Raw genomic sequence first — 24,721 nt, forward strand, 5'->3', positions numbered from 1 at the left:
GATGATCTATTCCCAACTCCTGAAGTAAGGCCTTAAGCCATATAATTTCATGGCAAACAGAAAGTATGGCTTGATACTCAGCTTCAGTAGAGGATTTGGAAACAGTTTATTGTTTCTTGCACATCAAGGAAAGAATGAATCACCAAATAACACACCACAATCTATCAAAGAAAACCAAGAGAAAGAGAAGAATGAAGAGAAGAGAAGAAGAAAAGACAGAAATTAGAAGAATAACGTCTTATGTCAGTGGCAGATACCTCTGATCCTTTTATATTAAAATATTGAATACTATAGAGAGGTCCCTGAGAATAAGAAAATTAAAGGAAAGCCCCTACACCTAAAACATACAATAAAACCCACCTTACAACACTCGCCCTCAAGTTGAGTTGTAGATATCGCCCTCAAGTTGAGTTGTAGATATCAAGCATACCCAACTTGTTACATAACTCTTCATGACGCTAGGAAGTCAGACCTTATGTAAAAACATCAGCCACTTGCTCCTTTCATTCAACAAACAGTATACAGATTTCACTCATTTCCACTCTTCACAGATGAAGTGTCAATCTCAATGTGTTTGGTTCGCTCATGGAGAACAGGATTGTGAGCAATGCTGATTGCCACCTTAATGTCATAATATAATGACATGGGACCTGAATTCCACAAACTACTCGAAAAGAAGATTTTTTAACCACAACAGTTCAGCAACTCCTTGAGACATAACCCTAAACTCAACTTCTGCACTTGACTTTGCTACCACAAACTGCTTCTTAATCCACCAAGAGACCAAATTTCCTCCTACAAAGGTGCAGTAACCAATGATAGACCATCTTTCATCGATAGAACTGGCCCAGTTAGCATCAGCATAGCCTTCCACATTGGTATGGTCATGTTTAGTAATGAAAAGACATCTACCCAAGTACCTTTTTAAGTAGGTAGAACCCTCTTGACGGCCTTGAAGTGAGAGGTGAGTGCATGTACTGAATCAGTACAATCACAGCAGTTATTTAAAAGGCGTGCCTAGGCGCACAGGCGAGGCGTATTTTAGGGTATGCGCCTCGCCTAGGTCCTAGGTGCAGCCCTTTCAAAAGGCACATGCCTTGCGCCTCAGCCCAGGCGTGCGCCTTTTGAAAATTTGATGCTTCTTTCTTTTTCTGAACATAGCGGTTGGGCCGGGGGCTCTGCCCCCGGTCCCCCGTGCCACGCCCACAGGAGCTCCAAGAACCCCCAATTTGGTAATGTTGTTCATTCATTCATCCTAATAAAATGTCTTCTTAAAAAGAAATTAAAACTATAAATCATTATTTTTTGTATGAAAACTAAGAATTTAAGACCTAACGTGGACTTGTTTGAGCTTGCCTCGAGGGGCGTGGCACAAAGGCGGCTCATAGAATCAGGAATGTAATATGTTTTACATTACATTAGCTACTTGAAGTAAAGCAATTGAGTGAAAAAAGACATTAGAGGTTTTACATGCTTGAAAATGTTTTATATATTTGATTTTATTTTTAAATTCTCATTTGAATATGCTTCACATCTTATGTTTATGTATTTTAATTTTAGATAATAGGTTTTTAAAACATTTATTTTAAAAATTTAAGTTTATATTTTTTATTAATGTTATGTTTAATAGTTTTTTATTTTTTTAATTTTTGGCATTTTTTTTTGAATTTTCTGACTTTTTATTATTTTTTTAGCATTTTTTTGTATTTTTGCGCCTTGCATCAAAAAGGCACGTGCCTCGCCTTGCGCCTCAAGTGCAAATTGACCCCTATGCCTTGCACTTTTAAAACACCGAATCACAGCAAACACAATGTTAGGTATAGTCATGGAAAGATATAAAAGCTTCCCAATAAGTCTATGATACTGATGAACATTTGAGACAGTCTCACCTTCACAGTTCCCAAGATTATGACTTGGATTTATAGGAGTTTTGGCTGCTTTATATCCCAATTTCCCAATGTCCTGCAACCAGTCAAAAATATATTTCCTTTGGGAAATAAAGATACCTTTGTCAGATTAAGCAACTTCAATGCCAAAGTATTTCGAAGGGCCAAGATCTTTAACTTCAAACTGTAAGACAAGAAGCATAGTTGTTAAAGCGATGCCTAGGCGATTAGGCAGTTTCCTAGGTTCGCCTCTACCAGTCGACTATACAATTTATCATAAGGTGCCCACCCAGAGTACTAGGCAGGTGCCTATCTTTAATAAGTATTTTTTCAGCCCGCCCTCCACCCAAACTCTAGCATCCAAGTCCAAAGGACCAGACAAACCGAACTACCCAAACGCAAAAGTCCAGATTTTTTTCTTCTCTTCAATTTCAAATGCAAAAATAAGGGTTCCTCCCCCTTTGTTTTGATCCATTTATATTTTTTTCTCTTCATTCTTTTCTTTTTATTTTCTTATTCTTCTTTTCTTTCAAACCTCTTCATCTTCTTATTCGAACAAAAAACAAGGGCTTCATCCCCTGTTTTTCTTTAAATTTTTCTGTGAAAAAATAGGAGATCCACCCCCTGTTTTGTAAACAAAAGGCTGTAATCTGTATTAATTTCTTTACTAGCAAGTAGTAAAAATTAAGTAAATGGACAACGACTTGCTTGTGGGACTGGATCATAATCATTCCCCTCTATTCATTATGTTTTCATGTTTTTTTCTTGCATGTATTCTGTTTGTCCAATGAATTTGCACTTATATTATATGTTGTTTAATTTAGGTTCCTAAATAAATGAGTTGGTATTGCCATTTTTTTGTTATTGTTTTATTCATTGCTTGATTTGGTTCCTACGTAGTTCCTATTAAATGCCTAAATATCAAACTTTCAATCAAGGTATGTGTTTGATTCCTTTAGACCTTGAGGGTTTGATTGGTTGAATTTAATTATTATTGGATAATTTGGACATTTTATTCTTTGTTCATTTGTTGTAAATTTTTAATGTTTCTCCTATTTGTTTAATTTATTAGGGACTTTTCTTTTTTGTTTTGTTAAAGGCAAAGCTATGAGAGAAGGGATGGCACTCAAGGAGGACAATACTCAACATTCACCTCAAAGGTATGAATATGTGAACTTAAAATAATTATAGTACTTATTAGTTTATTCTTTTAGTGTAGTTGGTTTTGACTCCTTTTTATTGAAAATAATATATTTAAATGTTGAACATGAATACATGATAAATTGATAATAATTTATGCTTTAATATTTTTATATAAAATTTAAACGCATTTGAATGATTCTAGTGTTAATAGTTAGTGTACATGCTTTCTAGTTAGGATAGAAAACCAATGAAGTAGTTTTAAAATGTGTAGGAAAAGTAAAAATTTAATAAAACTAATATGTTCAAATTCCATCACCTAGGTGTCACCTAGGCACTTGGGTGCCCTGTGGCTTTTGCCTAGCCTTGCTTAGACACAGTTGTCAAGGGGAGCGCCAGGTGACAAGGCACCCTTGTCGCTTGCCTCACCTAATTTCCAAGTAGTTTTGTATGTCTTTTTTTTCAAGGATAAAGAAAAAATCATTAAAATAAAAAGGAAATGAAATACATTAGAGGTGAAAAGATATCACCAAAGAGCAATCACACCCTCATACACCCAAAATGGCCGAAAATCGCACAGCTTACAAACATAAAAACCCAACCAAATCTGAGCACAATACCCTGAACATACCCAAAACAGATCCCCATTGAAACAAGGACCACCGGCCCATTAACTGACCCAAATCAAAAACCCTCCCTTGCTTCCTTCCGGATGGACTTTTTTCTTCAGTTTCTCTTCCTTTTTCCTTTTTTTCAAATTCCTCAAAGGCCCTCCTAGCAAACCCCTTACCCCCCAAGAAAAACAGATCCAAACTTTTCCCAATCATAACCTCTCTCTCCACTAATTTCTGGGGAACAACACCACCTGAATCTTCATCAGTAATATCACTACTCTACGGCAACCTGTTTGCACCATAGTCATGCCCGACCCCACTCAGCTTGCTTTCCTGGTGTTCATCTGAAGAGGGACCAAAGACTGAACTTGCTCCATTGCCTCCCTTTGATCAGTACCAAATGTCCCATTGCCTCTCACTCTTTTCCTCCTGTACACCCATTTGTATTTTTTGTAGGTCCTGCCCCCACCAAGCCCATTTTTAGCCTTGAGAAAATCTCCGTCACATTTACGATGTTATGGTTTCTCAGACTACGTAATTTCTTGTAGACTATCCTGTTAGTTTGTTCCTCCTCCTCAATTTTGCTCCCTTGGCCCAAATCAACACCCAACCTTCCACCCTTTACCTCCTCGTAAAGCCAGCAGTCCTCTACAAAGTTTTCACCCTGTCCTTCAGGGGATTCTCCACCAGCTGAAACTTCCTTTCCTGTAACCTCACCTTCATTTTCCAGCTCACCATCAGCACTAACATTCCTTTTCTGAACGGCCTCCTCCCCCCCTTTCAGCCTCTCTAATTCCACATAGACAAGCTTTCCTGGTGTCGTTGAATCTAATTTTCCAGCCTCACACCGAATATACCCCGGGCTTGGAGGAACCACTAATCCCATCAAGATCCCTACCGACCTAAGAAAAATGTCCGGCATCACTAGTCACGGAAGGATATGTGTAGTCGACGAAAGTCGCTCCTGTTCCACCTACTATCCTCTTCCTACCATTTTTGTCAAACTCGGTGATCACCCAAATCCATCTTCCTCCTTTTCTTTCCTTGACCATAGTCGAGATTCTCCTTGTTATTCCACTCCTTTTAAAATTTGGTCTATTAAGCCTCGGATACTTTCTCTTGCCGACTCTCCTTCTCCTGAACTAATTTTCCTTCCTGCCATTGTGTTCTTCGGTGTTGCAAACTTGAACTTCGAAATTTCTTTTGGGCGAGACAAGTTATGTTGTGTTATAGAATACTTTTATATTCTTAATTTTCGAGATTATAATTATAAAATAGGTATTATTTAACTAAAATATTCATCTTTTGTGTTTATATACTAATTTCTTTTTACTATTTTCTAATTTGTTAGGGTTTAGTCAACACAGACATTGCTTGTATTTTTTTTAATCAATAATTGTTGTATTGAACCCCCAAAGACTTCAAAACCTGAACCAATAAGGAAGAAGTTAAAATTTTGTCTAATCAACACATTTTCTTCTTTCACATCTTCTTCTTCTTATTTTTCTTCCACCTTTTCTTTTCTTCTTTTTCTTATAACAAAAATAGGAGTTCAACTCCTACATCTTTTGAACTTTCTTTTCTTCCTTCTTTTTCTTCTCATGAATATGCCGATTTTCTATACTTTAACATGAAGTTTATATTTTTCTTATGAAAATTATGGATAATTATTAAGAAAATATGGTTACAGAACCTAGGGAACTACCCCAGGATATATGTTTTTCACTTAAAAAATCCATCACCTTGGCAACATCTAGGTACCCGCCTAGGCAACTAGGCGAGAAGGCACCCCCTATTGCCTAGCCTCATATATTTTATATTATCTATATTATAAACATATATTTATAATATATAATATATTATTTACTATTTATAATATAATATATTATATAGTATTTACATTATTTATTTATAATTTATATTATAAATATCAGAAAAACAAAAAACCAAAGACATGAACCAATCAACCAGTTAACTGATTGGTTTTGGTTCAGTTTCATTCATGGTTTTCCAAAAACCAGTGCTACCAGTTCAGTTCAGAAAATAAGCCCATGGTTCGGTTAAACAAACTATGAGCACCCCTACTATTTTATATCTGGAAAGAGGTGGGGTCATCAAGGTCTTTTGTGGTGGCTCACCCCCACCCCTTTTGTGTTTTCTTGTGTATTCGTTTTTCCCCTCTTGTATTTGTTACCTCTTCTCAAGAGTTGGTCAATTTCACCATTAATGGACAGAGAAGACGGGCAAACAATGGAAATTTCAATGACAAATACAATACAAAACCTGTGTAAAGGGGTGGGGTCATTGAGATCTTTTGTGTTGGCACCCCATCCATCATTTTTATGTCTTTCTACTCTTGTATTTGTCAACCTTTCCCAATAGTGAATAAATATCACTACTTACTAAATGAGAGAGAGAGAGAACCATACAAGGGAAATTTGATTGATAAATACAATTATTAAGTTCCAGATATGATCCCAAATAATCCAATCCAGATATGAAATTTCAATGAGCATAAAGAGAGCACAAATGCATTCAAATACCAACTCACTATAGTGAATTTTGCAGTTATAATTGATCCTCCATCCAACAACTGCTGCAATGATGTAAAAATGTTATTGTCTTTCACTGTGTGCAGTTTTTGAAAGCATTCTTCTGCTTTAGTTGGATCAGCAAAGGATGCAGACATTTTCACAAATGAGTTTCTAATTCTCTTTTGCATTTCTTCCAAATCATTCTCCTGAAACATCCATTAATGCATGCTGTCAAATTAATATACATATAAGAAATACATAGATTACATGGATATGCATTTATTCATATCAAATCTACCTCTATCATATGCATAAGTACCCTTCCAACAAGATACAAAGGAACACTACAAGAAAGGGGTTGCAATGCTGCTCAACTTAGACAATATGAACACATAAGAAATGTTTAATGCATACCCAAAACAAAGCCCTCATGGGATGTATAAAACCATGATGAAAATAACTCAGAATTCAAGAACAAGACCAAAAGAATAAATTCCTTATATGAAGTCCATACCATAAATGGTTATCCCTATTAAGCAGAGGCTTTAGGAAATAAATTCATGCATATATAATATTTCAGACAGAAAATGCATTCTTCAGCATTTCTTTGTCTACCTTCTACCAATTGGAAAAGCACTATGATATACCTTTTCTTGTTTTCGGAGGGTCAAATAAACTTGCATCTCCATCTGCAACCTGGAATGAGGAAATAAATATGCATGAAGAAAAAAAACTTTGCACAACTATTTAGAGCCCCAGTTGAGTATCAATACCTCCTCTTCTGAGACAAAATGGAGTTTAATGCCTTTATATGAGGAGGTGCAAAATGTGAGAACAAAGAGATCCAATGTCTTGTCCTCTCCTCAATGGAAAGGGAAGCCGGAAATAGATCCTCAGCAAGCACAAGCTCCATGCTTTGAGGCCTGAGAAAATTGTTAAAACAAATTGTGACTCCAACTACAAGAATGTCAGTAGGTTTAAGCAAGAACTAAAATACTGATACAATACACCCCATATAGGTTTAACCAAGGATTAAAATATCAATACAATACGCCTGATACGGGGTGTATCGTATAGGTGTTGGTGTACCTAGATGTGCTTGGATACACCGATACAAAGGTTTTTTAAAAACTTTAAAACATTAAAGAATGATGGGTGGGACCCTCTAATACATATAAAAGAAAAAAGAAAAAAAAAAGAAAAAACAAGGAGCATCGGCCATATTTTAATCCTTGGATTTAACCAGACAAAATGTGTAGACAACCATACCGGAACTCCTTACAATCTTTATCATAGCAGAGCATCAAAACTTTGCATGGAATCTGTTCAAAGTGTTCACTGAGTGTGAAGAGACCTTCTGAACACTTGCTACAGTAATACCGATAAAGTTCTAGCAACTTCTGCATGGCAATCTTTCTAACAGAAACCTAATGGCAAAAGAGATAACTTGAAATCAATACAAAAATTCCAATTAACAACCTAGAGAAGAAATGGTTAGGAGACCAAATTCACCTTCTTGTCCCTAAGTCTCTCTGCAGCCCGTGAAATAAGCTCAGTAGGAATGAGTTTCAGGTTTGATTTCGCCATATCACAGACTACAATAACTGCCTGAATCCTCACTTTATCATCAAAATCCAATAGTCGTCCTTCAAGGGCAGCTGCAACAAGTCACAACATGTGAAGCATGTTTTAGAAATGCCTCCCTCATTTAATTGCACCAGAAAAAAGCAAAGTTAGTGCCCGATTGCTTACTGAGGACTTCAAGTGATTCTGTCCCAGAGGAATTAGCCATGTAGCAAGCTTTAGCACATTGTAGGGCAGCAATTCTAACTTCAGAAGACTTGTCAGAAAATCTTTTCAAAAACTCAAAAAAGAGTTGACGATATTGTTGTGCAACATGATGCTCAGGCAGTGCAAAAAGCTTTCCAAGCAAATTGACAGATTTTATACGGACATCAACCTGATCAGTCTGCCAATAAACCACAGTCACTAAAGGAACTGGCAATAAAAGAAACAACTAAAGACACGCATTTCAGAACAAAATTTCTGCAAAAGAATCAAGGGGGTGTTTGGTAAATGGTGTTGTGTTGCTGTTGCATTTTGGGTTGAAAACATTTTGAGTTGATCGATAAAATTGCTATTTCTACATAAAAGGTCAAATTTGATGTTTCTCACACACATTTTTTTATCTGAAGTAACACTCATGTATGGCATGGCAACACACATTTCTTACAAATTTGTATTGATCAACCCAAAACGCACAGCAATGCAACGCCACTGCACCAAACACCCCCAAGAAGAGTCCATTACATCCACTCTTACACTTTCTTAGAAAAATGGACCATATGTCGGTAAGTGATATTAGTTAATGGCTTCACCAAATATTAAAGAGTGACAACATACTAATAGTTCATGCGTCAAGTTTGGGATAACAGCAAGAAGCATCTGAGGAGCACATTGGAAAATTTCAAAGATAATTTCATGATAAAAATCTTTAAGATCACTCCCTACAGCATCTCTGTCCAGAATGCAAGATGTTAAGAAACCTCTAACAAAGGGCTCTAGCTTGTCAGTGCATTGTTGAATGACAGAAACAGCAAGCCTAAAGGAAGCAATAGGTGCAGCCTGCAAATAATAAACCTTCTTGTTAGAAAGCATCCTTGAATATAACATAGAGCAATCCTATTCATGATAGCATTAAGATACCCGCATTTCCTTGAAGTTGCACTTAAAGAAATATTAGTTAAATTGGTGGCAATTCAATATGAACTTGACCAAAGAAATGTAACATAACAAACAAACAGAAATAACCATAGAAGGAAAGAAAGCAGATTTATTAGAGTAAGAAAAACAAAACAGCAGCCATATATTGGCTAGTTAAGGTTAAAGTTATTTGGAAACTACAATCATAGAAGAATCAGACAAGAATATGGACTAAGAAAGTAATCCTTAATGAAGCACCATTGCAACTAAAAACTCTGATATATGCAAGGTGTTCCAACACCGATCATTGCTCCATCACACATGTCCGTGGTTACTCTATATATCTTCAAGGTAATCAATTTTCCCATACTTGTCAAGGCAACACCTAGGCAATAAGACACCCATGGAGGGTCACCTCACTTTAACACAGATATTTTGTACAGTGCACTATGAAATTTTTCTTATATTTTTTAGATTATAATAATAATATGCATATTATTAAATTAAAATATTCATTTTGTGAGTTTATATCCCTCTTCTTTTCCTAGGATAAAAACAGGGGTCAGCCCCTATATTTTCTGCATTTTCTTTTCTTCTTTTTTATTCCCACAAATATGTTATTTTCTTCTATATTTGAGTATGAAGGTTATACTTTTTTATGAAGATTATAGATAATTAATAGTGAAAGATGGCTGTCGATTGCTGCCCCCCTGTCACCTAGCCTCACCTTGATGGCTTGAAAAAGAAGAAAATAAAACAGCAATAAAAGGTGGACTAATCAAAAAAATGAGGAAGATCAGACCAAGAGAGAAGAGAAGGTGGAAGAAGAGAGAAATCGTAGCTCTCTCCAGTCCCCAAATCGTTATTTGATTCCTTTTACTAAAAAGAATGTTAATTTACAAAAAAAAAAAATACCCTTAGTAGGGCAGCAGCTTGGTAAATATAAAGACACGTAGCTAATAGGCACATATGAATAAGATACAATAATAAAACATAAATATAAAAAAGAAAGAATACAAAGAACAGGTGGTTGGCCCATTATCTCTACACTCCCCCTTAAGCTGAGTATAGATGTCAATCATGCTCATCTTGCTTACATACTGTTGTAACTTGGCCTTGGGAACTCCTTCAGTCTAAACATCAGCTAACTATTCTTCAGAGGCATTAAACGGTAGGCAAACATCTCCAGATGCAACTCTTTCCCGTATGAAATGTCTATCAACTTCAATATGTTTTTAAGGGTAAATAGAAATTTCATTAAACTAAAAAAGGAGTACATCTCATATCAGATGGTTGTCAATTTGACAAACCAAATACAAACTAGTGATCAAACTGAAAATGAATAATCATTACAAGGATGCAATTCAAGAGTACTCCAAAAGTTCTCCAACAAGATTTGTTCACTTATTCGAAATCTGGAAGCCTAAGGACCTAATCTGAAATCAGGTTGCCCACTGCTGCTACCAGATATTCAATGCTTTTCGACTTGTCCTCAAACACCTTTCTGGTTCTCTCTTTCCATATGGACCAGCATACTGCAGATGGAATACATCTCCATAGTATTCTATCTTTCTTACTTCCTTTGAGTTTTGACCACTTGGAATTGGAAAAGATCTTTGCTGGAGACAAAGATTGGAAGACACTCAATCCGAATAAGAAGGAGAAGAACTTCTGAATGAAGTTTGCTATACTGCATGAGAAGAACAAGTGAAGGACTGTTTCTTCCTCCATGTTGCATAAGTAACAGCAGCTTGCTAACTGCAATCCCCTAAACTTCAGGCGGTCAGTGGTAAGGGTTCTGTCATGTGCTACCAACCAAGTGAAGGATTCTACCCTTGGGGGTACTGGGTTACCCCAGACACCTTTTATCTGGTCTGACTCCATACCTTGACTTGTTAATGCATTGTAGAATGACTTCACAGAGAACCTTCCTTCTCTGCAATCTTTCCACCATAGGCCATCTTCAGTGGACCTAGAGATGCTGGTACCATCTAATTTTTACAGTAGTAAGATACATTCTTCCACTTCTTGGTCAAGTAAAGGTCTTCTGAATTTTGGATTCCAAATCAGCTGCTCCCCTCTCCACTCATAACACTGATCCATTGTGATTTGTTGTTCTGTCAGCCAGTATAATCTTCCCAAAACCTAACTCTAGAGCCATCTCCCACTTTGAGCCTGACCAAACTCCTAAATTCCTGATTAAAGCCCGTGATTCCTTTCCAAACACTTACCCCATAAGAACTTCTTACTTCCCTTGGTTCTTACCCAAGCCTTGTCACTCAATATTTTCCCACCACCACCCTCCTCCATAAAGCCTCCCTCTCTCTCTCTCTTGCCCAAATCTCCACAACCATTTCCCTAGCAGAGGAACTAGGTTGGTAAATTGAAAAGAATAGCCCTAATCAAAGTAATACGCCCTCCCAAAGAGATGTAGTTCTACTTCTCAACACCTAATAAAAACTCCTAGTCCACCCAATCATAAGCTTTTTCAAGGTCCAATTACAAAGAAAGTCCTTTTGCCTAGATCTCCTCAGCTCCTCCACATTCATTAGCAACCAAAATCTAATCAGTTATTTGTCTTCCATGTATGAAAGCACCTTGCGTTTGACTAATGAGAAAAGGGAGGACCTCTTTAATCCTCAAAGAAAGGACTTTGGCTATAATTTTTTAAATACTACTCACCAAAACGATTAGTTCAAAGCCTTTCGGGTGATTAGCATCAGACTCTTAGGGACTAAAGCCAAGAAAGTGACATTAAACTCCTGGGTTGACTATATGGTTATTTGAAAACTCCTTAAAGACATCACAAAGATCATCTTTCAGTACTTCCCAACAATTCTGATAAAAATCCATAGGCTTGGAGCCTTGGATCTATCCATTAAAAAAACTACCCGTTTAATCTTTTTTTTTATTCTGATCAATAACTGTGGATTGAATTAATATTAAAAATATGAGAAAATTACAGGGCAAGGGGGCTAAACAATCTTAGCTCCCAAGAACAACCATTAAGCATCAAAAGAAAAAAAATTACAAGACAACCCAAAAAATAGAATGTCTGTTCACCCCTTGTCTAGCTAGACCATCTGCCAAAAAGTTCGGACTTCTTTTTACCCACTTGTATTGGATTTCCTCTTTTCATTACTGTAATTCCAAAGTCTAAGACTATCCTCTTTCAACCAGTTTACCACCACTTCAGAATCTCCTTCTATGATCAACTTGTTAATATGCATATCTTTGATTCTTTGTACCCCTTCAAGAGTTGCAAGAATCTCAGCTCTCAAAAAACCTCCCACCCCAACTGGTCCAGAATACATAGCCAACACCTTCCCTTGTTCATCTCTTATTACTCCTCCTATTCCGGATGGCCCTGGATTGCCCAAGCTGTTGTCATCAAAGTTCAGTTTAACAAAGTCATGGGGTGGGGGGATCCAACAAACATTTGAGGCCTTCCTCATTGGAACACGTTCTGCTATCACCTTCCACTTTCTTTGTAGTTCATCAACTGAGAATTCTGCGAACAAAGCCAAGGTTTTCAGCCAGTGTATAACCCTAATGTGGATGACCTCTAGCATTGCTTCCAAACTTCTCTCCTTATCTATAAATATTCGTGAATTTCTCTCCTTTCAAATAGTCCAACAGACTACAGCCCTCATACACCTCCACATAAACTTGGCCCTTTTTGTTGGCCGAAACGGCATACACGTGAATAGGCTTTGTACATTCGAAGGGAAGGTCCACCTGCACCCAGACAAAGAAGTACACCACTCTCAAATGATGTTAGTGAACCAATAGGAGATTAGTAAGTGATATCCAAACTCACCATCGGCTTTACAGAGGAGACACCAGTGAGGACAAAAACAACTATTGGGTCTTTCTCTTTGAAGTAAATCTATTGTGTTAACTCTTTCCAGAAAGGCTTCCCAACAGAAACTCCCAACCTTAGGAGGTATAGGATGACACCACACCTCTTTAACAGGGAAAGACAAGCCTATAGAAGAAGAATGTGTGAGAGCGCTAAAGAAAGAGGCACAAGTAAAAGAACCAGAGGGGGTGAGAGTCCAAATTCTACTATCTGCCTATGTTGGCTCTAGGAACACCCCTTCGAGAATGGATAACAATGATGAGATACCATCAAGCTCTGCGTCCCTGATTTCTCTTCACAAGCCCAAGTTCCAGTTGACCCCAGAAATAGAATTAGAAGGAACAATGAATGAAGACACCAGTTCATTTTTAAAAGTGGAAAGAGCAAAAAGGCTTAGGAATTGGTCTTTTAGGGAGGAATCCCCAATCCAAACATGTTCCCAAAAATTAATGAGATTGCTTGAGTGCAAGTCATACCTGATCCATGGAGAGAACAAAGGTAGAATAGCTTTCTAAGGAGATGCTCTTGTACTCCTTGCCAGAATCCCAGAGTCCCATCCATTTGTTGCAACCCCATAAATTCTTTCCTCTATCTTCACCTAAAGTTTGTCCTTCTCCAATGAGAACCTCCAAAGCCATTTCCCCAGAAGAGCCAAGTTCCTATTCCTTAAATTCCCGATACCCAAACCTCCCTCCCTCTTACTCCTACAAACCATCTCCCACCCCACCCTATGGGCCTTCTTCTCCTCCCCCGGCTCCCAGAGAAAGTCTCTCATTAGTTTTTCTCCTCCCCCGGCTCCCAGAGAAAGTCTCTCATTAGTTTTTCTCCTCCCCCGGCCCCCAAAACTGCCCGCTTAATCTATAGAGACTGATTTATGTTTCTTACATCTTCTTTCCTATTTTTGACTCTTGGGACCACTCTTTTATGTTGTAACTATTGAAGTTTGACCTGCCCTAGAATTTTGTCTTGTTCGTTGACTGTAAAGTAAAGTAAATAGCAAGAAGTAGGAGAAGAAAGAAGAAGAAAGAAAAGAGAGAAGGGCTGGTTCGAATTAGAGAAAAAGTTATCCCTAGATTCGGCCAGACTTGTTATTATATTATTAACTTATTGGAAAAGACTTAAGTGCCCTTCTTTAAGTAAGAGGCATTCGAACTAACATAACAGTACACATCAACATTCTCAACAAGTACAAAGACCGAAATACCCCTTCACTAACACCACTAACACTCCCCCTCAAGCTGGTGAGTATATATCATATAATCCCAGCTTGTTACATATGTAGTCCACTCTCCCCCGACTCAAACCTTTTGTAAACAAGTCTGCCCACTGGTTTCCCGTACTAACATATGCAGTTTCTATCACCCCATTCAGCACCTTCTCTCTTACAAAATGACAGTCAACTTCGATGTGCTTGGTTCTTTCATGAAACACCGGATTGGAAGAGAATATGAACCGCTGCCAGATTGTCACAATAGAGCTTCATTGGAGTACTGATGTCATATCCTATCTCCTGTAGAAGGTTCCTCAGCCACACTAATTCACAAGCAGTATGTGCCATGGCCCTATATTCTGCTTCTGCACTGCTTCTTGCCACAACTGTTTGCTTCTTACTTTTCCACGTTACCAAGTTACCCCCCAGAAAGGTACAATAGCCTGTGGTAGATCGTCTATCAGACATAGAACCTGCCCAATCAGCATCGGTGTATCCTTCTACTACCACTTTTCCACCACTCCTGTACAGCAAACCACGACCAGGAGCTCCTTTCAAATACCTCACAATCCTTAGCACTGCATTCCAATGTGGGACCAAAGGTTTCTGCATGAACTGACTCACCACACTAACCGCAAATGAAATATCTGGCCGAGTAATGGTTAGATAGTTTAGTTTGCCTACAAGTCGTCGGTATCTGCCAGGGTCTTCAAATACTTCACCTATATCACTGCTCAGCCTCGTATTTGTTTCCATAGGTGTCTCAACCGGTTTAGTACCCAACAACCCTGTTTCTTCCAGTAAATCAAGCACATATTTCCTCTGACACAAATTAATGCCATGCTTAGATCTTGCTACCTCTATGCCCAAAAAATATTTCAACTTGCCAAGGTCCTTTGTCTGAAAGTGTTTCTATAGGAATGCCTTCAATCTGTCAATGCCCATTTTATCATTCTCAGTCACAACGATATCATCCACATACACCACCAATATTATTTTGCCTACCGAAGAGTCAAAACTGAAGACAGAGTGATCAACTTGGCACTGTTTCATACCAAACTTCTTGACCACCTCACTGAACCTACCAAACCATGCTCGAGGGAACTGTTTAACTCCATAAATAGCCTTCTTAAGTCTGCATACCTTACCATCCTCCCCCTGAGCAACAAACCCTGGTGGTTGCTCCATGTAGACATCCTCGAACAAATCACCATGCAAAAAGGCATTTTTGATATCTAGCTGATGAAGAGGCCAATCATACATAGCTGCAAGGGAGATGACGACACGAACTGACCCTATCTTAGCAACCGGGGAGAATGTCTCTGTGTAGTCAATGCCATAGGTTTGGGAGTACCCTTTGGCAACCAGTCGCGCCTTCAGGCGCTCAACATGACCATCTGGGAAGTACTTAACACTATACACCCACTTACAACCGACAGCTTGCTTCCCAGGAGGAAGAGCGGTGAGATCCCAAGTGTGATTATGATGCAGAGCAGAGAGCTCTTCTTCCAATAGCACGGCACCACTCTAGAGAGGTAAGGGCTTCCTGGACATCCTTAGGAACAACCACGGAGGATAACAAAGAGATGAACTGGCAATGGGAGGCGGAGAGGTGGGTAAGTGAAACAAAATTGGAAATAAGGTGAAGGGCGCAAGCACGTTTACCTTTCCAGAAGGCAATAGAAAGATCTAGGTCGGAGGCTGGTGTCGGAGCTGGAGCTGGATCTGTCGACGGTGATGAAGCTGGAGGAGCAGCAGCCGGTACACGCGGGCGATGTGTATACACGTGACGGATGGGTGGACGGTCAACAGACGGTGGCACCGGAGGCAAGGACGTTAGGCATGACTGGAACCAGAGGAGGTGGATCAGCCACAGGAAGAGGAAGAGGAGGTGGTGATGTGGAGGAAGCAGCAGCACCGGACCCCACGAAGAACGGAGTAGACTCGAAGAATGTAACATCAGCACATACCAAGGAACGACAAGAACTGGGATGATAACACTTGTACCCTTTCTGAGTTCGGGAATAGCCAAGGAAGATACACTTCAGGGAATGCGCATCTAACTTGTTAGTCCCGGGACCCAAATTATGAACGAAACTGACACACCCAAATACCCGAGGAGAAAGCGGAAATGGAGACATGTTGGGGAATAAGACACTAAAAGGAGATTGACCATCAAGGATAGACGTGGGCATCCGATTAATTAAGAAACAAGAGGTGAGCATTGCATCGCTCCAAAAGGTTTTGGGAACATTCATGTGGTGCATGAGGGAGCGTGCCGTTTCTACAAGATGGCGGTTCTTTCTCTCAGCAACCCCATTTTGTTGCGGAGTGTAGGTACATGAAGTTTGGTGTATAATGCCATGTTGGTCCAAGTATTCTTGAAAAGATGAAGACAAGTATTCACAACCATTATCAGAACGGAAAATTTTGATGTGAACGCCAAATTGATTGCGGATCTCAGCATAAAATTTCTGGAAGATGGCAAATAATTCACTTCTTTCTTTCATTAAATAGAGCCACGTCATTCTTGAACAGTCATCAACAAAAATAACAAAATATTTGTATCCATTATATGACATCACTTTATAAGGACCCCAAACATCTGAATGAATTAAAGAAAAAAGACTCGACACACGGTTATCGACCCTAGAATGAAAGGGAACACGATGGTGTTTCCCAAATTGACATGACTCACAATCTAAAACAGAAAGTTGACTCAATGAAGGGACTAAGGACTGCAACACTCTCAGCGAAGGATGACCAAATCTACAATGCCACTGGAGAGGAGAAATGGATGACTGAAGGGCCGTTGACGTTCGTCCACCACCATCAAGATAATACAGTCCACCGGCTTCATGCCCTCCACCAATTTTCATCCCCGTCTTGAGATCCTGAAAAACACACATAGAAGGGTAAAATGTGATGGAGCACTTAAGGGACTTGGTCAGCTTACTAACAGACATAAGATTAAATGGAAGCTTAGGTACATATAAAACAGAGGATAGGGATACAGGGTCTAGGTCAACATTACCAACACCACAGATAGATGATGTGGAGCCATTAGCAAGAGTAACAGATTGTGATGTTGAGCAATGAGTGAGAGATGAAAACACACCTGGAGTTCCCGTCATGTGATCGGAGGCTCCAGAATCAATAATCCAGGGGTTGGGTGTGAATACCAAACAAGCCATACTTGAGTGTGCAAAGGTAGTTGTGTTCTGCTACGACTTGGATTGAACAAATCTTTCATACTCATCCCGAGGAACACTCACCATCTCCTTGCCTGGACCATCTGAGGGAGTAGAAGGCATCGGGTCAGCTGACCGGTTCTCCTGTCTAGAGCTGAAACTGGTGTCACTAGTCATGGCATGGTTGGCCCACGTCGAGGGAGGACCATGTAAGTCATAGCAGTAGTTAATAGTATGTCCATCCAAACCACAATGAGTACACTTCCGTGGACCCGAGCCACGTCCTCTACCACGAGCTCCCCCTGAATCTCTGCCTCCAGTACGACCACCACCACGGATATGTGTAGATCCACCACTACCACTCCTGCCAGGCTGGGCTTCTCAAGCCCCACTTTTGCCACCTCGACCTCTCGACACTGCAAATGCTGATTTATCTGAGACATTAGAATCCATAGATCCAATGGAAGCCCTCCGAAGACGAGCAAGCACCTCCTCTAAAGATGGAAGAGCAGATCCCCCTAGTATCTGGGCTGGTACTAGTTCATACTCAGCAAAATGGTTAGGCAGAACGCAAGAATGGGCACATCCTCAATGTTGTGAGAACTCTTCTTCAAGAGTCACATGCACCATCTTTATTTTGGGTGGAGGCAGCTAGTACAGCTGTGCATCTAATTAATTGTGTTCATTCATCTGTTCTGGCTAACTTATCTCCTCATCAAAAACTATTTGGTTGTCCTCCCAATCTCTCCAACCTTCATGTTTTTGGGTGCTTATATTATGTATATCTTCCCTCTTAGGAACGTTATAAACTCTTAGCTCTGTCAGTTATGAGTGCCTTTGTGGGGTATAGTCCCAACCACAAAGGATTTCTTTGCTACAATCCTTCTATGCATCGCCTCCGTATTTCTCGGAATGTCATTTTTCTTGAGCATATTTCCTTTTTTTCAAGAGTAACCAAGTTATTTGCACCTTCTGTTTCTGTTTTGTATAACTTTGATTCACAGGATGCCCCACCTTCAACAGCAGTGAAGAATCTTCTCGTCCTCTCTCGCAAGTGAGTTTGTGATTCAGCACCTACACCTACGAACCCCCCTTCCTCCCCGTCCACATCCTCAGCCCGCAACCGATAACCCCGTAAGTGATACCTCTGTTTCAAATTCTTTTATTGTTAGGGATGAGCATTTGGTTTATTCAGTTAAAAAGCAAACTAAAAAATAAAAATCGAAACTGAAATTTTCAGTTATTTTGGTTAAAACCGAATTTTAATAATATATACTTTGTTATATATACTATAACATATAATATATTATATATTATGAAATCAAATTTCATTTTATTATATATTAATGTATAAATATATAATATATTATATATTATATATAATAATAGAAAGTTCGGTTAATTTGGTTAACCGAATTTCTAATTCTAAAACCCAAAACTGAAAACCAAATTAGTCGAACCGATTTAACCAAATAAATGAAAAAATCGAAACCAAAATTTTCGGTTTTAACCGAATAGTGCTCGCCCCTATCTATTGTTCCATCTATTCCTTTGCAACATTCTACTCGTGTTTCTAGACCACCCGATCGCTATCTTCAAATCAAAAAACCTTACATGAGAATGACACTTGGGACCTTATCCCAGTTCTTTCTAATGGCTCTCTTATTGGGAGCAAGTGGGTTTATTCTATCAAGTTGAAATCCGATGGCTCCTTAGATCGATACAAAGCCCGTCTTACGGCTCAGGGTTATACACAAGAGTATGGCTTGATTATGAGGAAACATTTGCTCCGGTTGCCAAGATCACTACAATTCATGTTCTTTTATCCCTCTCTGTGGTGCACTCTTGGCCTATCATTTAGATGTGAAAAATGCCTTTCTACACGGGCATTTAAAGGAAACAGTGTACATGAAATCCCCTCTGGGGTACTGTAGTGATCCATCTCTTGTTTGTCACTTGAAGAAATCTCTCTATGGGCTGAAGTAGGCCTCTCAGGCATGGTTTGAGAAATTCATAGATGTCGTTGTGGATGTTGGGTATAATCAAAGTGATTCTAATCATTCTCTCTTTGTTCGGAAAAGGCCTCAGGGTATTACAGTTCTCCTCTTGTATGTGGATGGCACGTTGTTGACTAGAGATGGTATAGAAGGAATTCAAGACCTCAAGTCTCTTCTTCACAAATCCTTTCACATGAAAGACTTGGGTTCTCTCACCTATTTCTTAAGACTTGAAGTCCAAAGAAATCATAGGGAATATTTCATTTGCCTACACAAATATGCTTCGGATCTTGTCAAGTTGGCCGGCCTTACTGATAATAAGCAAGGTTGATACTCCCTTGGAGCTGAATGTTAAATTATCCAAATCAGAAGGTCCCTTAATCACTGATGCCTCCATCTATTGTCAACTTATGGGGTCCCTTATCTATCTTACTATGACTCGACTTGACATCTCTCATGCGGTTCAGGTTGTCAGTCAGATTTCAGGTTGTCAGTAAGTTTGTCTCTACTCCAAGTCAACCCCATCTGGTTGTTGTACATCGGCTTATCCATTATGTTTGTGGCTCTTTATCACAAGGACTATTCTTTTCCTCATCTTTTCCTATCCATTTGAGGGCTATGCTGATGCTGATTGGGCAAGCTATCTCGAAACTCGTTGCTCCACTACTAGGTGGTGTGTTTTCATGGGTGATTCTCTTCATCTCATGGAAATGCAAAAAACAACAAACTGTCTCCCAGTCCTCCACAGAAGCTAAATACAGGGCAATGTCGTCAGTGTGCAATGAAATTGCTTGGCTTAAATCACTACTTAAAGACCTTGGTGATGTGGGCGCCGGCAGCAGCAGCAGTAATTTAGTGCAGCAGCAGCAGTAATTTAGTGTTCTCAGCAGCAGCAATTTAGTGTTCTCATCCTATCTTATCTATTCAGTATTCTTACCTTATCTGCTTTCAGTAGCAGGGATTAGTAGGAGTCTTATCTATTCAGTATTCTTATCTTATCAGTTCAGTAGTATGGATTAGTAGGGAGTCTTATCTTATCTTATCAGTTCAGTAGGATAGATTAAGGGAGTCTTATCTTATCTTATCAGTTCAGTAGGATAGATTAAGGGAGTCTTATCTTATCTTATCTTATCAGTTCAGTAGGATAGATTAAGGAAATCTTATCTTATCTTATCATTTCAGTCTTATCTTATCAATTTAATAGGATAGAGTAATAGATTAGCAAGGAGTCCTCCTAAAAGTAGGATTCTACCTCTTGTAATCTCCTATTTAAGGAGCTGATATTATTCAATAAAGGTATCGAAAATTTCAGGCAAGAAAGAGAGCAAAGGAGAGTTGGTGATCTCTTGAACAAATCACCTTTAGGGCGGCAAGATAGGTTCTTCAAGGAAAGGGAGGAACAAGGGAAAACAAGAGGTTTTCCCCGTGGACCGACCCGTGACGAGATCCTATTCGCGGGCCCATAACACTTGGTCATCCTATCTCTACACATATCCCTCTGCATGTACACAACAACCGTGCTATAAAGATTCTTGCTACCTCTATCTCTCTTCTCATGTGGCCTCAAAAAATATAGATTGTTGACATAGTCACCAAGGCCATGACGAGATCCATGCATCTATTTCTTATGGGCAAACTGATGCTAATGCACTCACATCAATTTGAGGGGGAGTGCAAAGAATCCTGATGTTGCACCTTATTACTATAGTCCTTGTTGTACACTATCTTGTAAATTCTCTCTCTTATTTTCTCTTCTTTGCCCCACAAGAGCCTTTCTATAAATATACATATTTCATATAAATATATTCTGACTCTCTAGGGTGGGATCGATTGATTCTGTTTTCACCCTAAACTTGTTGAGCTCTCTTGTATGAACTGACTGTGTGACAAGAAGTTGGGTTTATATGTTTTAGGAGGGGAAGATAACACAAGAAAATCGTTTCAGGAATTAGAACTGAAGTACCCGATGAATAATGAAAGTTCTATCACAGATTGGTGAATGATAGAGGGTTTTGTTTTACAGTTGTGTTCTATTGGGTTTAGGAGTCTTTTGGTTGGTTGAGGGGAGTGTGCAATGGAAACAAGTGGTGGGTTGGGTATTTTTGTCTTTTTTGTTCCTCATTATCTCTTTTCTTATTCAATAAAATTCCTTTTTTACTTATTACAAAAAAAAAAGACTTAATGATCTGGCTTTATAAAATTGTTAAAGCTAAAACTACTTACCAAGAAATTCAAATTTATTTAGCCAAGGGGAGGGAGAAGGAGGAATCAGCAGGATTTCACTGCCCTCCTTTATCATTCCATTGACCTGAAATCTTGTATTTAGTAGAGCAAGAATACACAACATGACCCCTCTTTAGGCCCCACCACTTCAACATTTTGATCAAGCATGTTTATAAGAAACCAGGAGTAACATATCATACACAATAGCAGAAAGGAAAGTAAGACAGCAACATAGATTTGGACTATCAAGGAAGAAAGGAATGCAAGATTTTTTTAGAGGAGAGAAGTAAGGAAGCTGTGAAGGAAAATGTGGTGGAAATAAGCTCTTCTAAAGAGGAAAGGGCAAATTAAGTGTGGATGCCTCGTGAAGGATACATGAAATTGAACTTTGATGGGAATAGTCAAGGCAACCTAGGTACCTCTGGAATAGGAGGGTTCTGACTTCTGAGAGATAACAAAGGACATGTCATTGTGTTGTTCTCGGATCCAATGGAAGTGCAGGACTCTATTAGAGCTGAACGGCTTGCTGCAATACAAGGAATATAGACTGCGAATGAACTGAATCTGGAAAATTTGATGATTGAAGGTGACTCAAAGCTGGTGGTGGGATGGCTGAAGAAACCGGAGTTTATAATTTTGGAGTTACAGGGATGAAATTAACAAGTTAATTTTTTTTTTTTTTGAAAGGTAAAATGGTTAACAAGAAACATGACTTTGATGATACAATGGGGGAGGAGGTAAGCTAATGGAGTGGCTGAAACAATACCTAAGCAAGGAGTGAATAAGGATCAATTGTATTGGGCTCACTTGTAATTCATACTTTCTTATTATGATGGGAGAGGTCGCATCCCATGCCTCTAAGTGATGCTTGTGTTGTTTGAATTTATTGAATTCTATTAATAAAATTTCACTACTTATCCAAAAAAAAAAATTACATCAAAAAGCTTCTTCTAAAAATCTTGCTAAAAAGAAATGTTCAGCATGATAAATTTTAAAACAGCAAGGAAAGCCAGACAATAGTTTCTAAGTGAATGTATAAAAAAAAAACGAAATTCTAGGGCTGCCAATGGGTTGGGTCTGGGTCAGGTCCAGGTAGAACTAGAACCGACCTGACAAGAAACACTAAGAACCCAGAACCGAACCAGACCCGATAGGATCTGTAATTTTAGACCCAGAACCGAACCAATCGGTTCTGGGGACAATTGGGTCCTGACCCAATGGACCCAATTATAATAAACCTGTTGAAAATATTATATATATATATATATATTATTAATTTATGTCATATATTATACATTTAATATATAATATAGCTCAGGTCGGGTCTGAATCGGTTCAGAACTGGGTAGAAGCGGTTCCAAACCAATAATAATCGGGACAATATATCAGGACCAAACCAATCGGTTTGGGTCCACCAAGTCGGACCCAACCTATTGACAGCCCTAAACATTTCTAATAGATAGATCATAAATAAGTTTCTGTTTCAAAGATCAAGAATCTAAAGCAGGATGTGAATAACAAAAATATGCCACTAAATGGATACCTTTTCATCCTTCAGAAGACTTCGCAGAATCACATCCAAAAGAGGTTGGGAAACTTTCTCCTCCAAAATAAGTGTCATTATAGATAACATAGCTTCAGATACACTCTGTTGATGATGTTCTCTGTACAACAATTATTCAACCATTACTAACATTGGCTAAAGGATACTTTGTCAAAAGCCTAAATAAAAATTAAAAAACAGCTGCACAGGGTTGTAAACAAGAGGGCTTCTCCTTCAAACAAATGGTTAGAATCCCACTCATAAAAGGGTGAATAAATTTTAACTCAGACTCTCCTTTAACCAGCTGGGGACCAGCAGTGTAAGAAAAATTAACAATGGCAGAGTAGGGATAAAGCTTTGATGATGATGATCTTTAAAACAAAAGTCAAATCTAATTTAGTTTCCTAATTAAAATTAAAAAAACAGCACAAAGACTTTCAATGCATTATATTGGTGTAGGTCCCATTCTTTTAAATAAAGCATGCTGTTAATTACAAATCAAGCCTAATTTGGTCTCCTAAATCAAATAAAAAAACAGCATAAATTTACCGCATGGATTATGGGTCCCAAACAAAATATGTAGGTATAGCTGCTCTGTACTGAGCACAGGGTGGTTATCAACTAGTACAGTACAAATGCTAATGCTTGGGCGACAGGCCCTAAGCTCTCTTTTCTCACCAATTTCTCTCATTCTATGTTTCTCCCATCTCTCTTTCTCTCTTCTTTCTCTTTTCTTATCACATTTGAACTAATTCAATAGAAAAAAAAAATTGAAGAATAAGATAAAAATTCACTAGAAAAAAGAAAATAGAATACAATAGGAAGGTGATAAGAGTCAATAAGACATCACCCAAAGAGGAAAAAACCCAAAGAAACCATCAAAGATCTCAAGAGTTCCATACGAAAACCCATGGAGATCCACTCCTGACGACAAAACAGTAGACTTTCTAGAGTCCTGCCTGCTCCCATCTGAAACTTCGGACACAGCTGAGTTGCAAAAAACCTCGGCACCTCTGCCGCCCAGAGTACAACTATCAAGTTCTTTATTCGCTAAATTAGTTGGGCTGCTCGCATATGATTCATGCCTATTTCACCAATGAGACTCTTCTTGCCGCTTGTCATATTTGGCGGTCACCCAAATCCACATTTCTCTCTTACTTTTTCTGCTCTCATTCGGAGCACTTCTCATCATTGACCCAATTCTCTTAATCTTTGGTCTGTGAATATCTAAGGCCTTTCTCCTGTAATCTTTTAACTTTCTCCTCTGATTTTTCTTCTTTCCCTTAACCATTTCACCATTACGATCCTCATCTTCATCTGGAACTGCATTTGTCCATGACGCAAGTTTCAAACTGATCCCCTGGACAGTGTAGGCGATGATAGACAAGGCAACCCGTCTCCCATCAAGCCGCTGATAGGCCCTTCCCCTCGAGTCACATGACTACTCAAGTAATCACATTACCTACTATTGCTGACCTGACCAGGACCTGCATCCAGTCCCGATTTTTTAGCTCAAACCGGTTCTGGCCATCTTCCAGAATACTTAAAACTATGTGGTCCAGAAACTTTTGGTGACGTGGCACTGGCGCATTGCCCATAATAGCCTCAACATAAGACTTTTCGCCTAAATTAAATTTGAACTGCAGACTTTATTAGGCATTTCCTTCCTGTCAGGCCCGTGTGCAATCGCTACAACTTCCTTCTAACTTCGGTCAATAGTCTTTGAACCATTGTCTGTCATATCCCCTCCACGTAACCCATACCTCTAGCAAGTCATTGTCTTCAACCTTAGAGCATTTCACCCATAGACACATTTTG

General features: G+C 38.9%; 1 protein-coding gene across 6 annotated transcripts in view; it reads right to left on the reverse strand.

Annotated features, from left to right (window-relative positions):
* The window catches only part of LOC104587041 (ARM repeat superfamily protein), a 95,195-nt gene that overhangs the window by 62,905 nt on the left and 7,569 nt on the right, over positions 1-24,721 (reverse strand). For all 6 annotated transcript variants that reach the window (XR_016076293.1, XR_016076292.1, XM_088887864.1 and 3 more), the window contains exons 4-11: positions 22,904-23,024; positions 8,578-8,799; positions 7,927-8,143; positions 7,687-7,832; positions 7,444-7,601; positions 6,948-7,097; positions 6,822-6,870; positions 6,192-6,380 (exon numbers count right to left, since the gene is read on the reverse strand). Coding sequence is in view for 4 of the 6 variants with exons in the window: in XM_088887864.1 (XP_088743990.1) it covers positions 6,192-6,380; positions 6,822-6,870; positions 6,948-7,097; positions 7,444-7,601; positions 7,687-7,832; positions 7,927-8,143; positions 8,578-8,799; positions 22,904-23,024 (1,252 nt within the window). In the remaining 2 variants the exon portion in view is untranslated. The remainder of the gene's footprint in view (positions 1-6,191; positions 6,381-6,821; positions 6,871-6,947; positions 7,098-7,443; positions 7,602-7,686; positions 7,833-7,926; positions 8,144-8,577; positions 8,800-22,903; positions 23,025-24,721) is intronic.

The sequence above is a fragment of the Nelumbo nucifera genome, chromosome 5, assembly GCF_055504915.1.
Source record: "Nelumbo nucifera cultivar China Antique chromosome 5, China Antique-T2T, whole genome shotgun sequence".
NCBI lineage: Eukaryota > Viridiplantae > Streptophyta > Magnoliopsida > Proteales > Nelumbonaceae > Nelumbo > Nelumbo nucifera.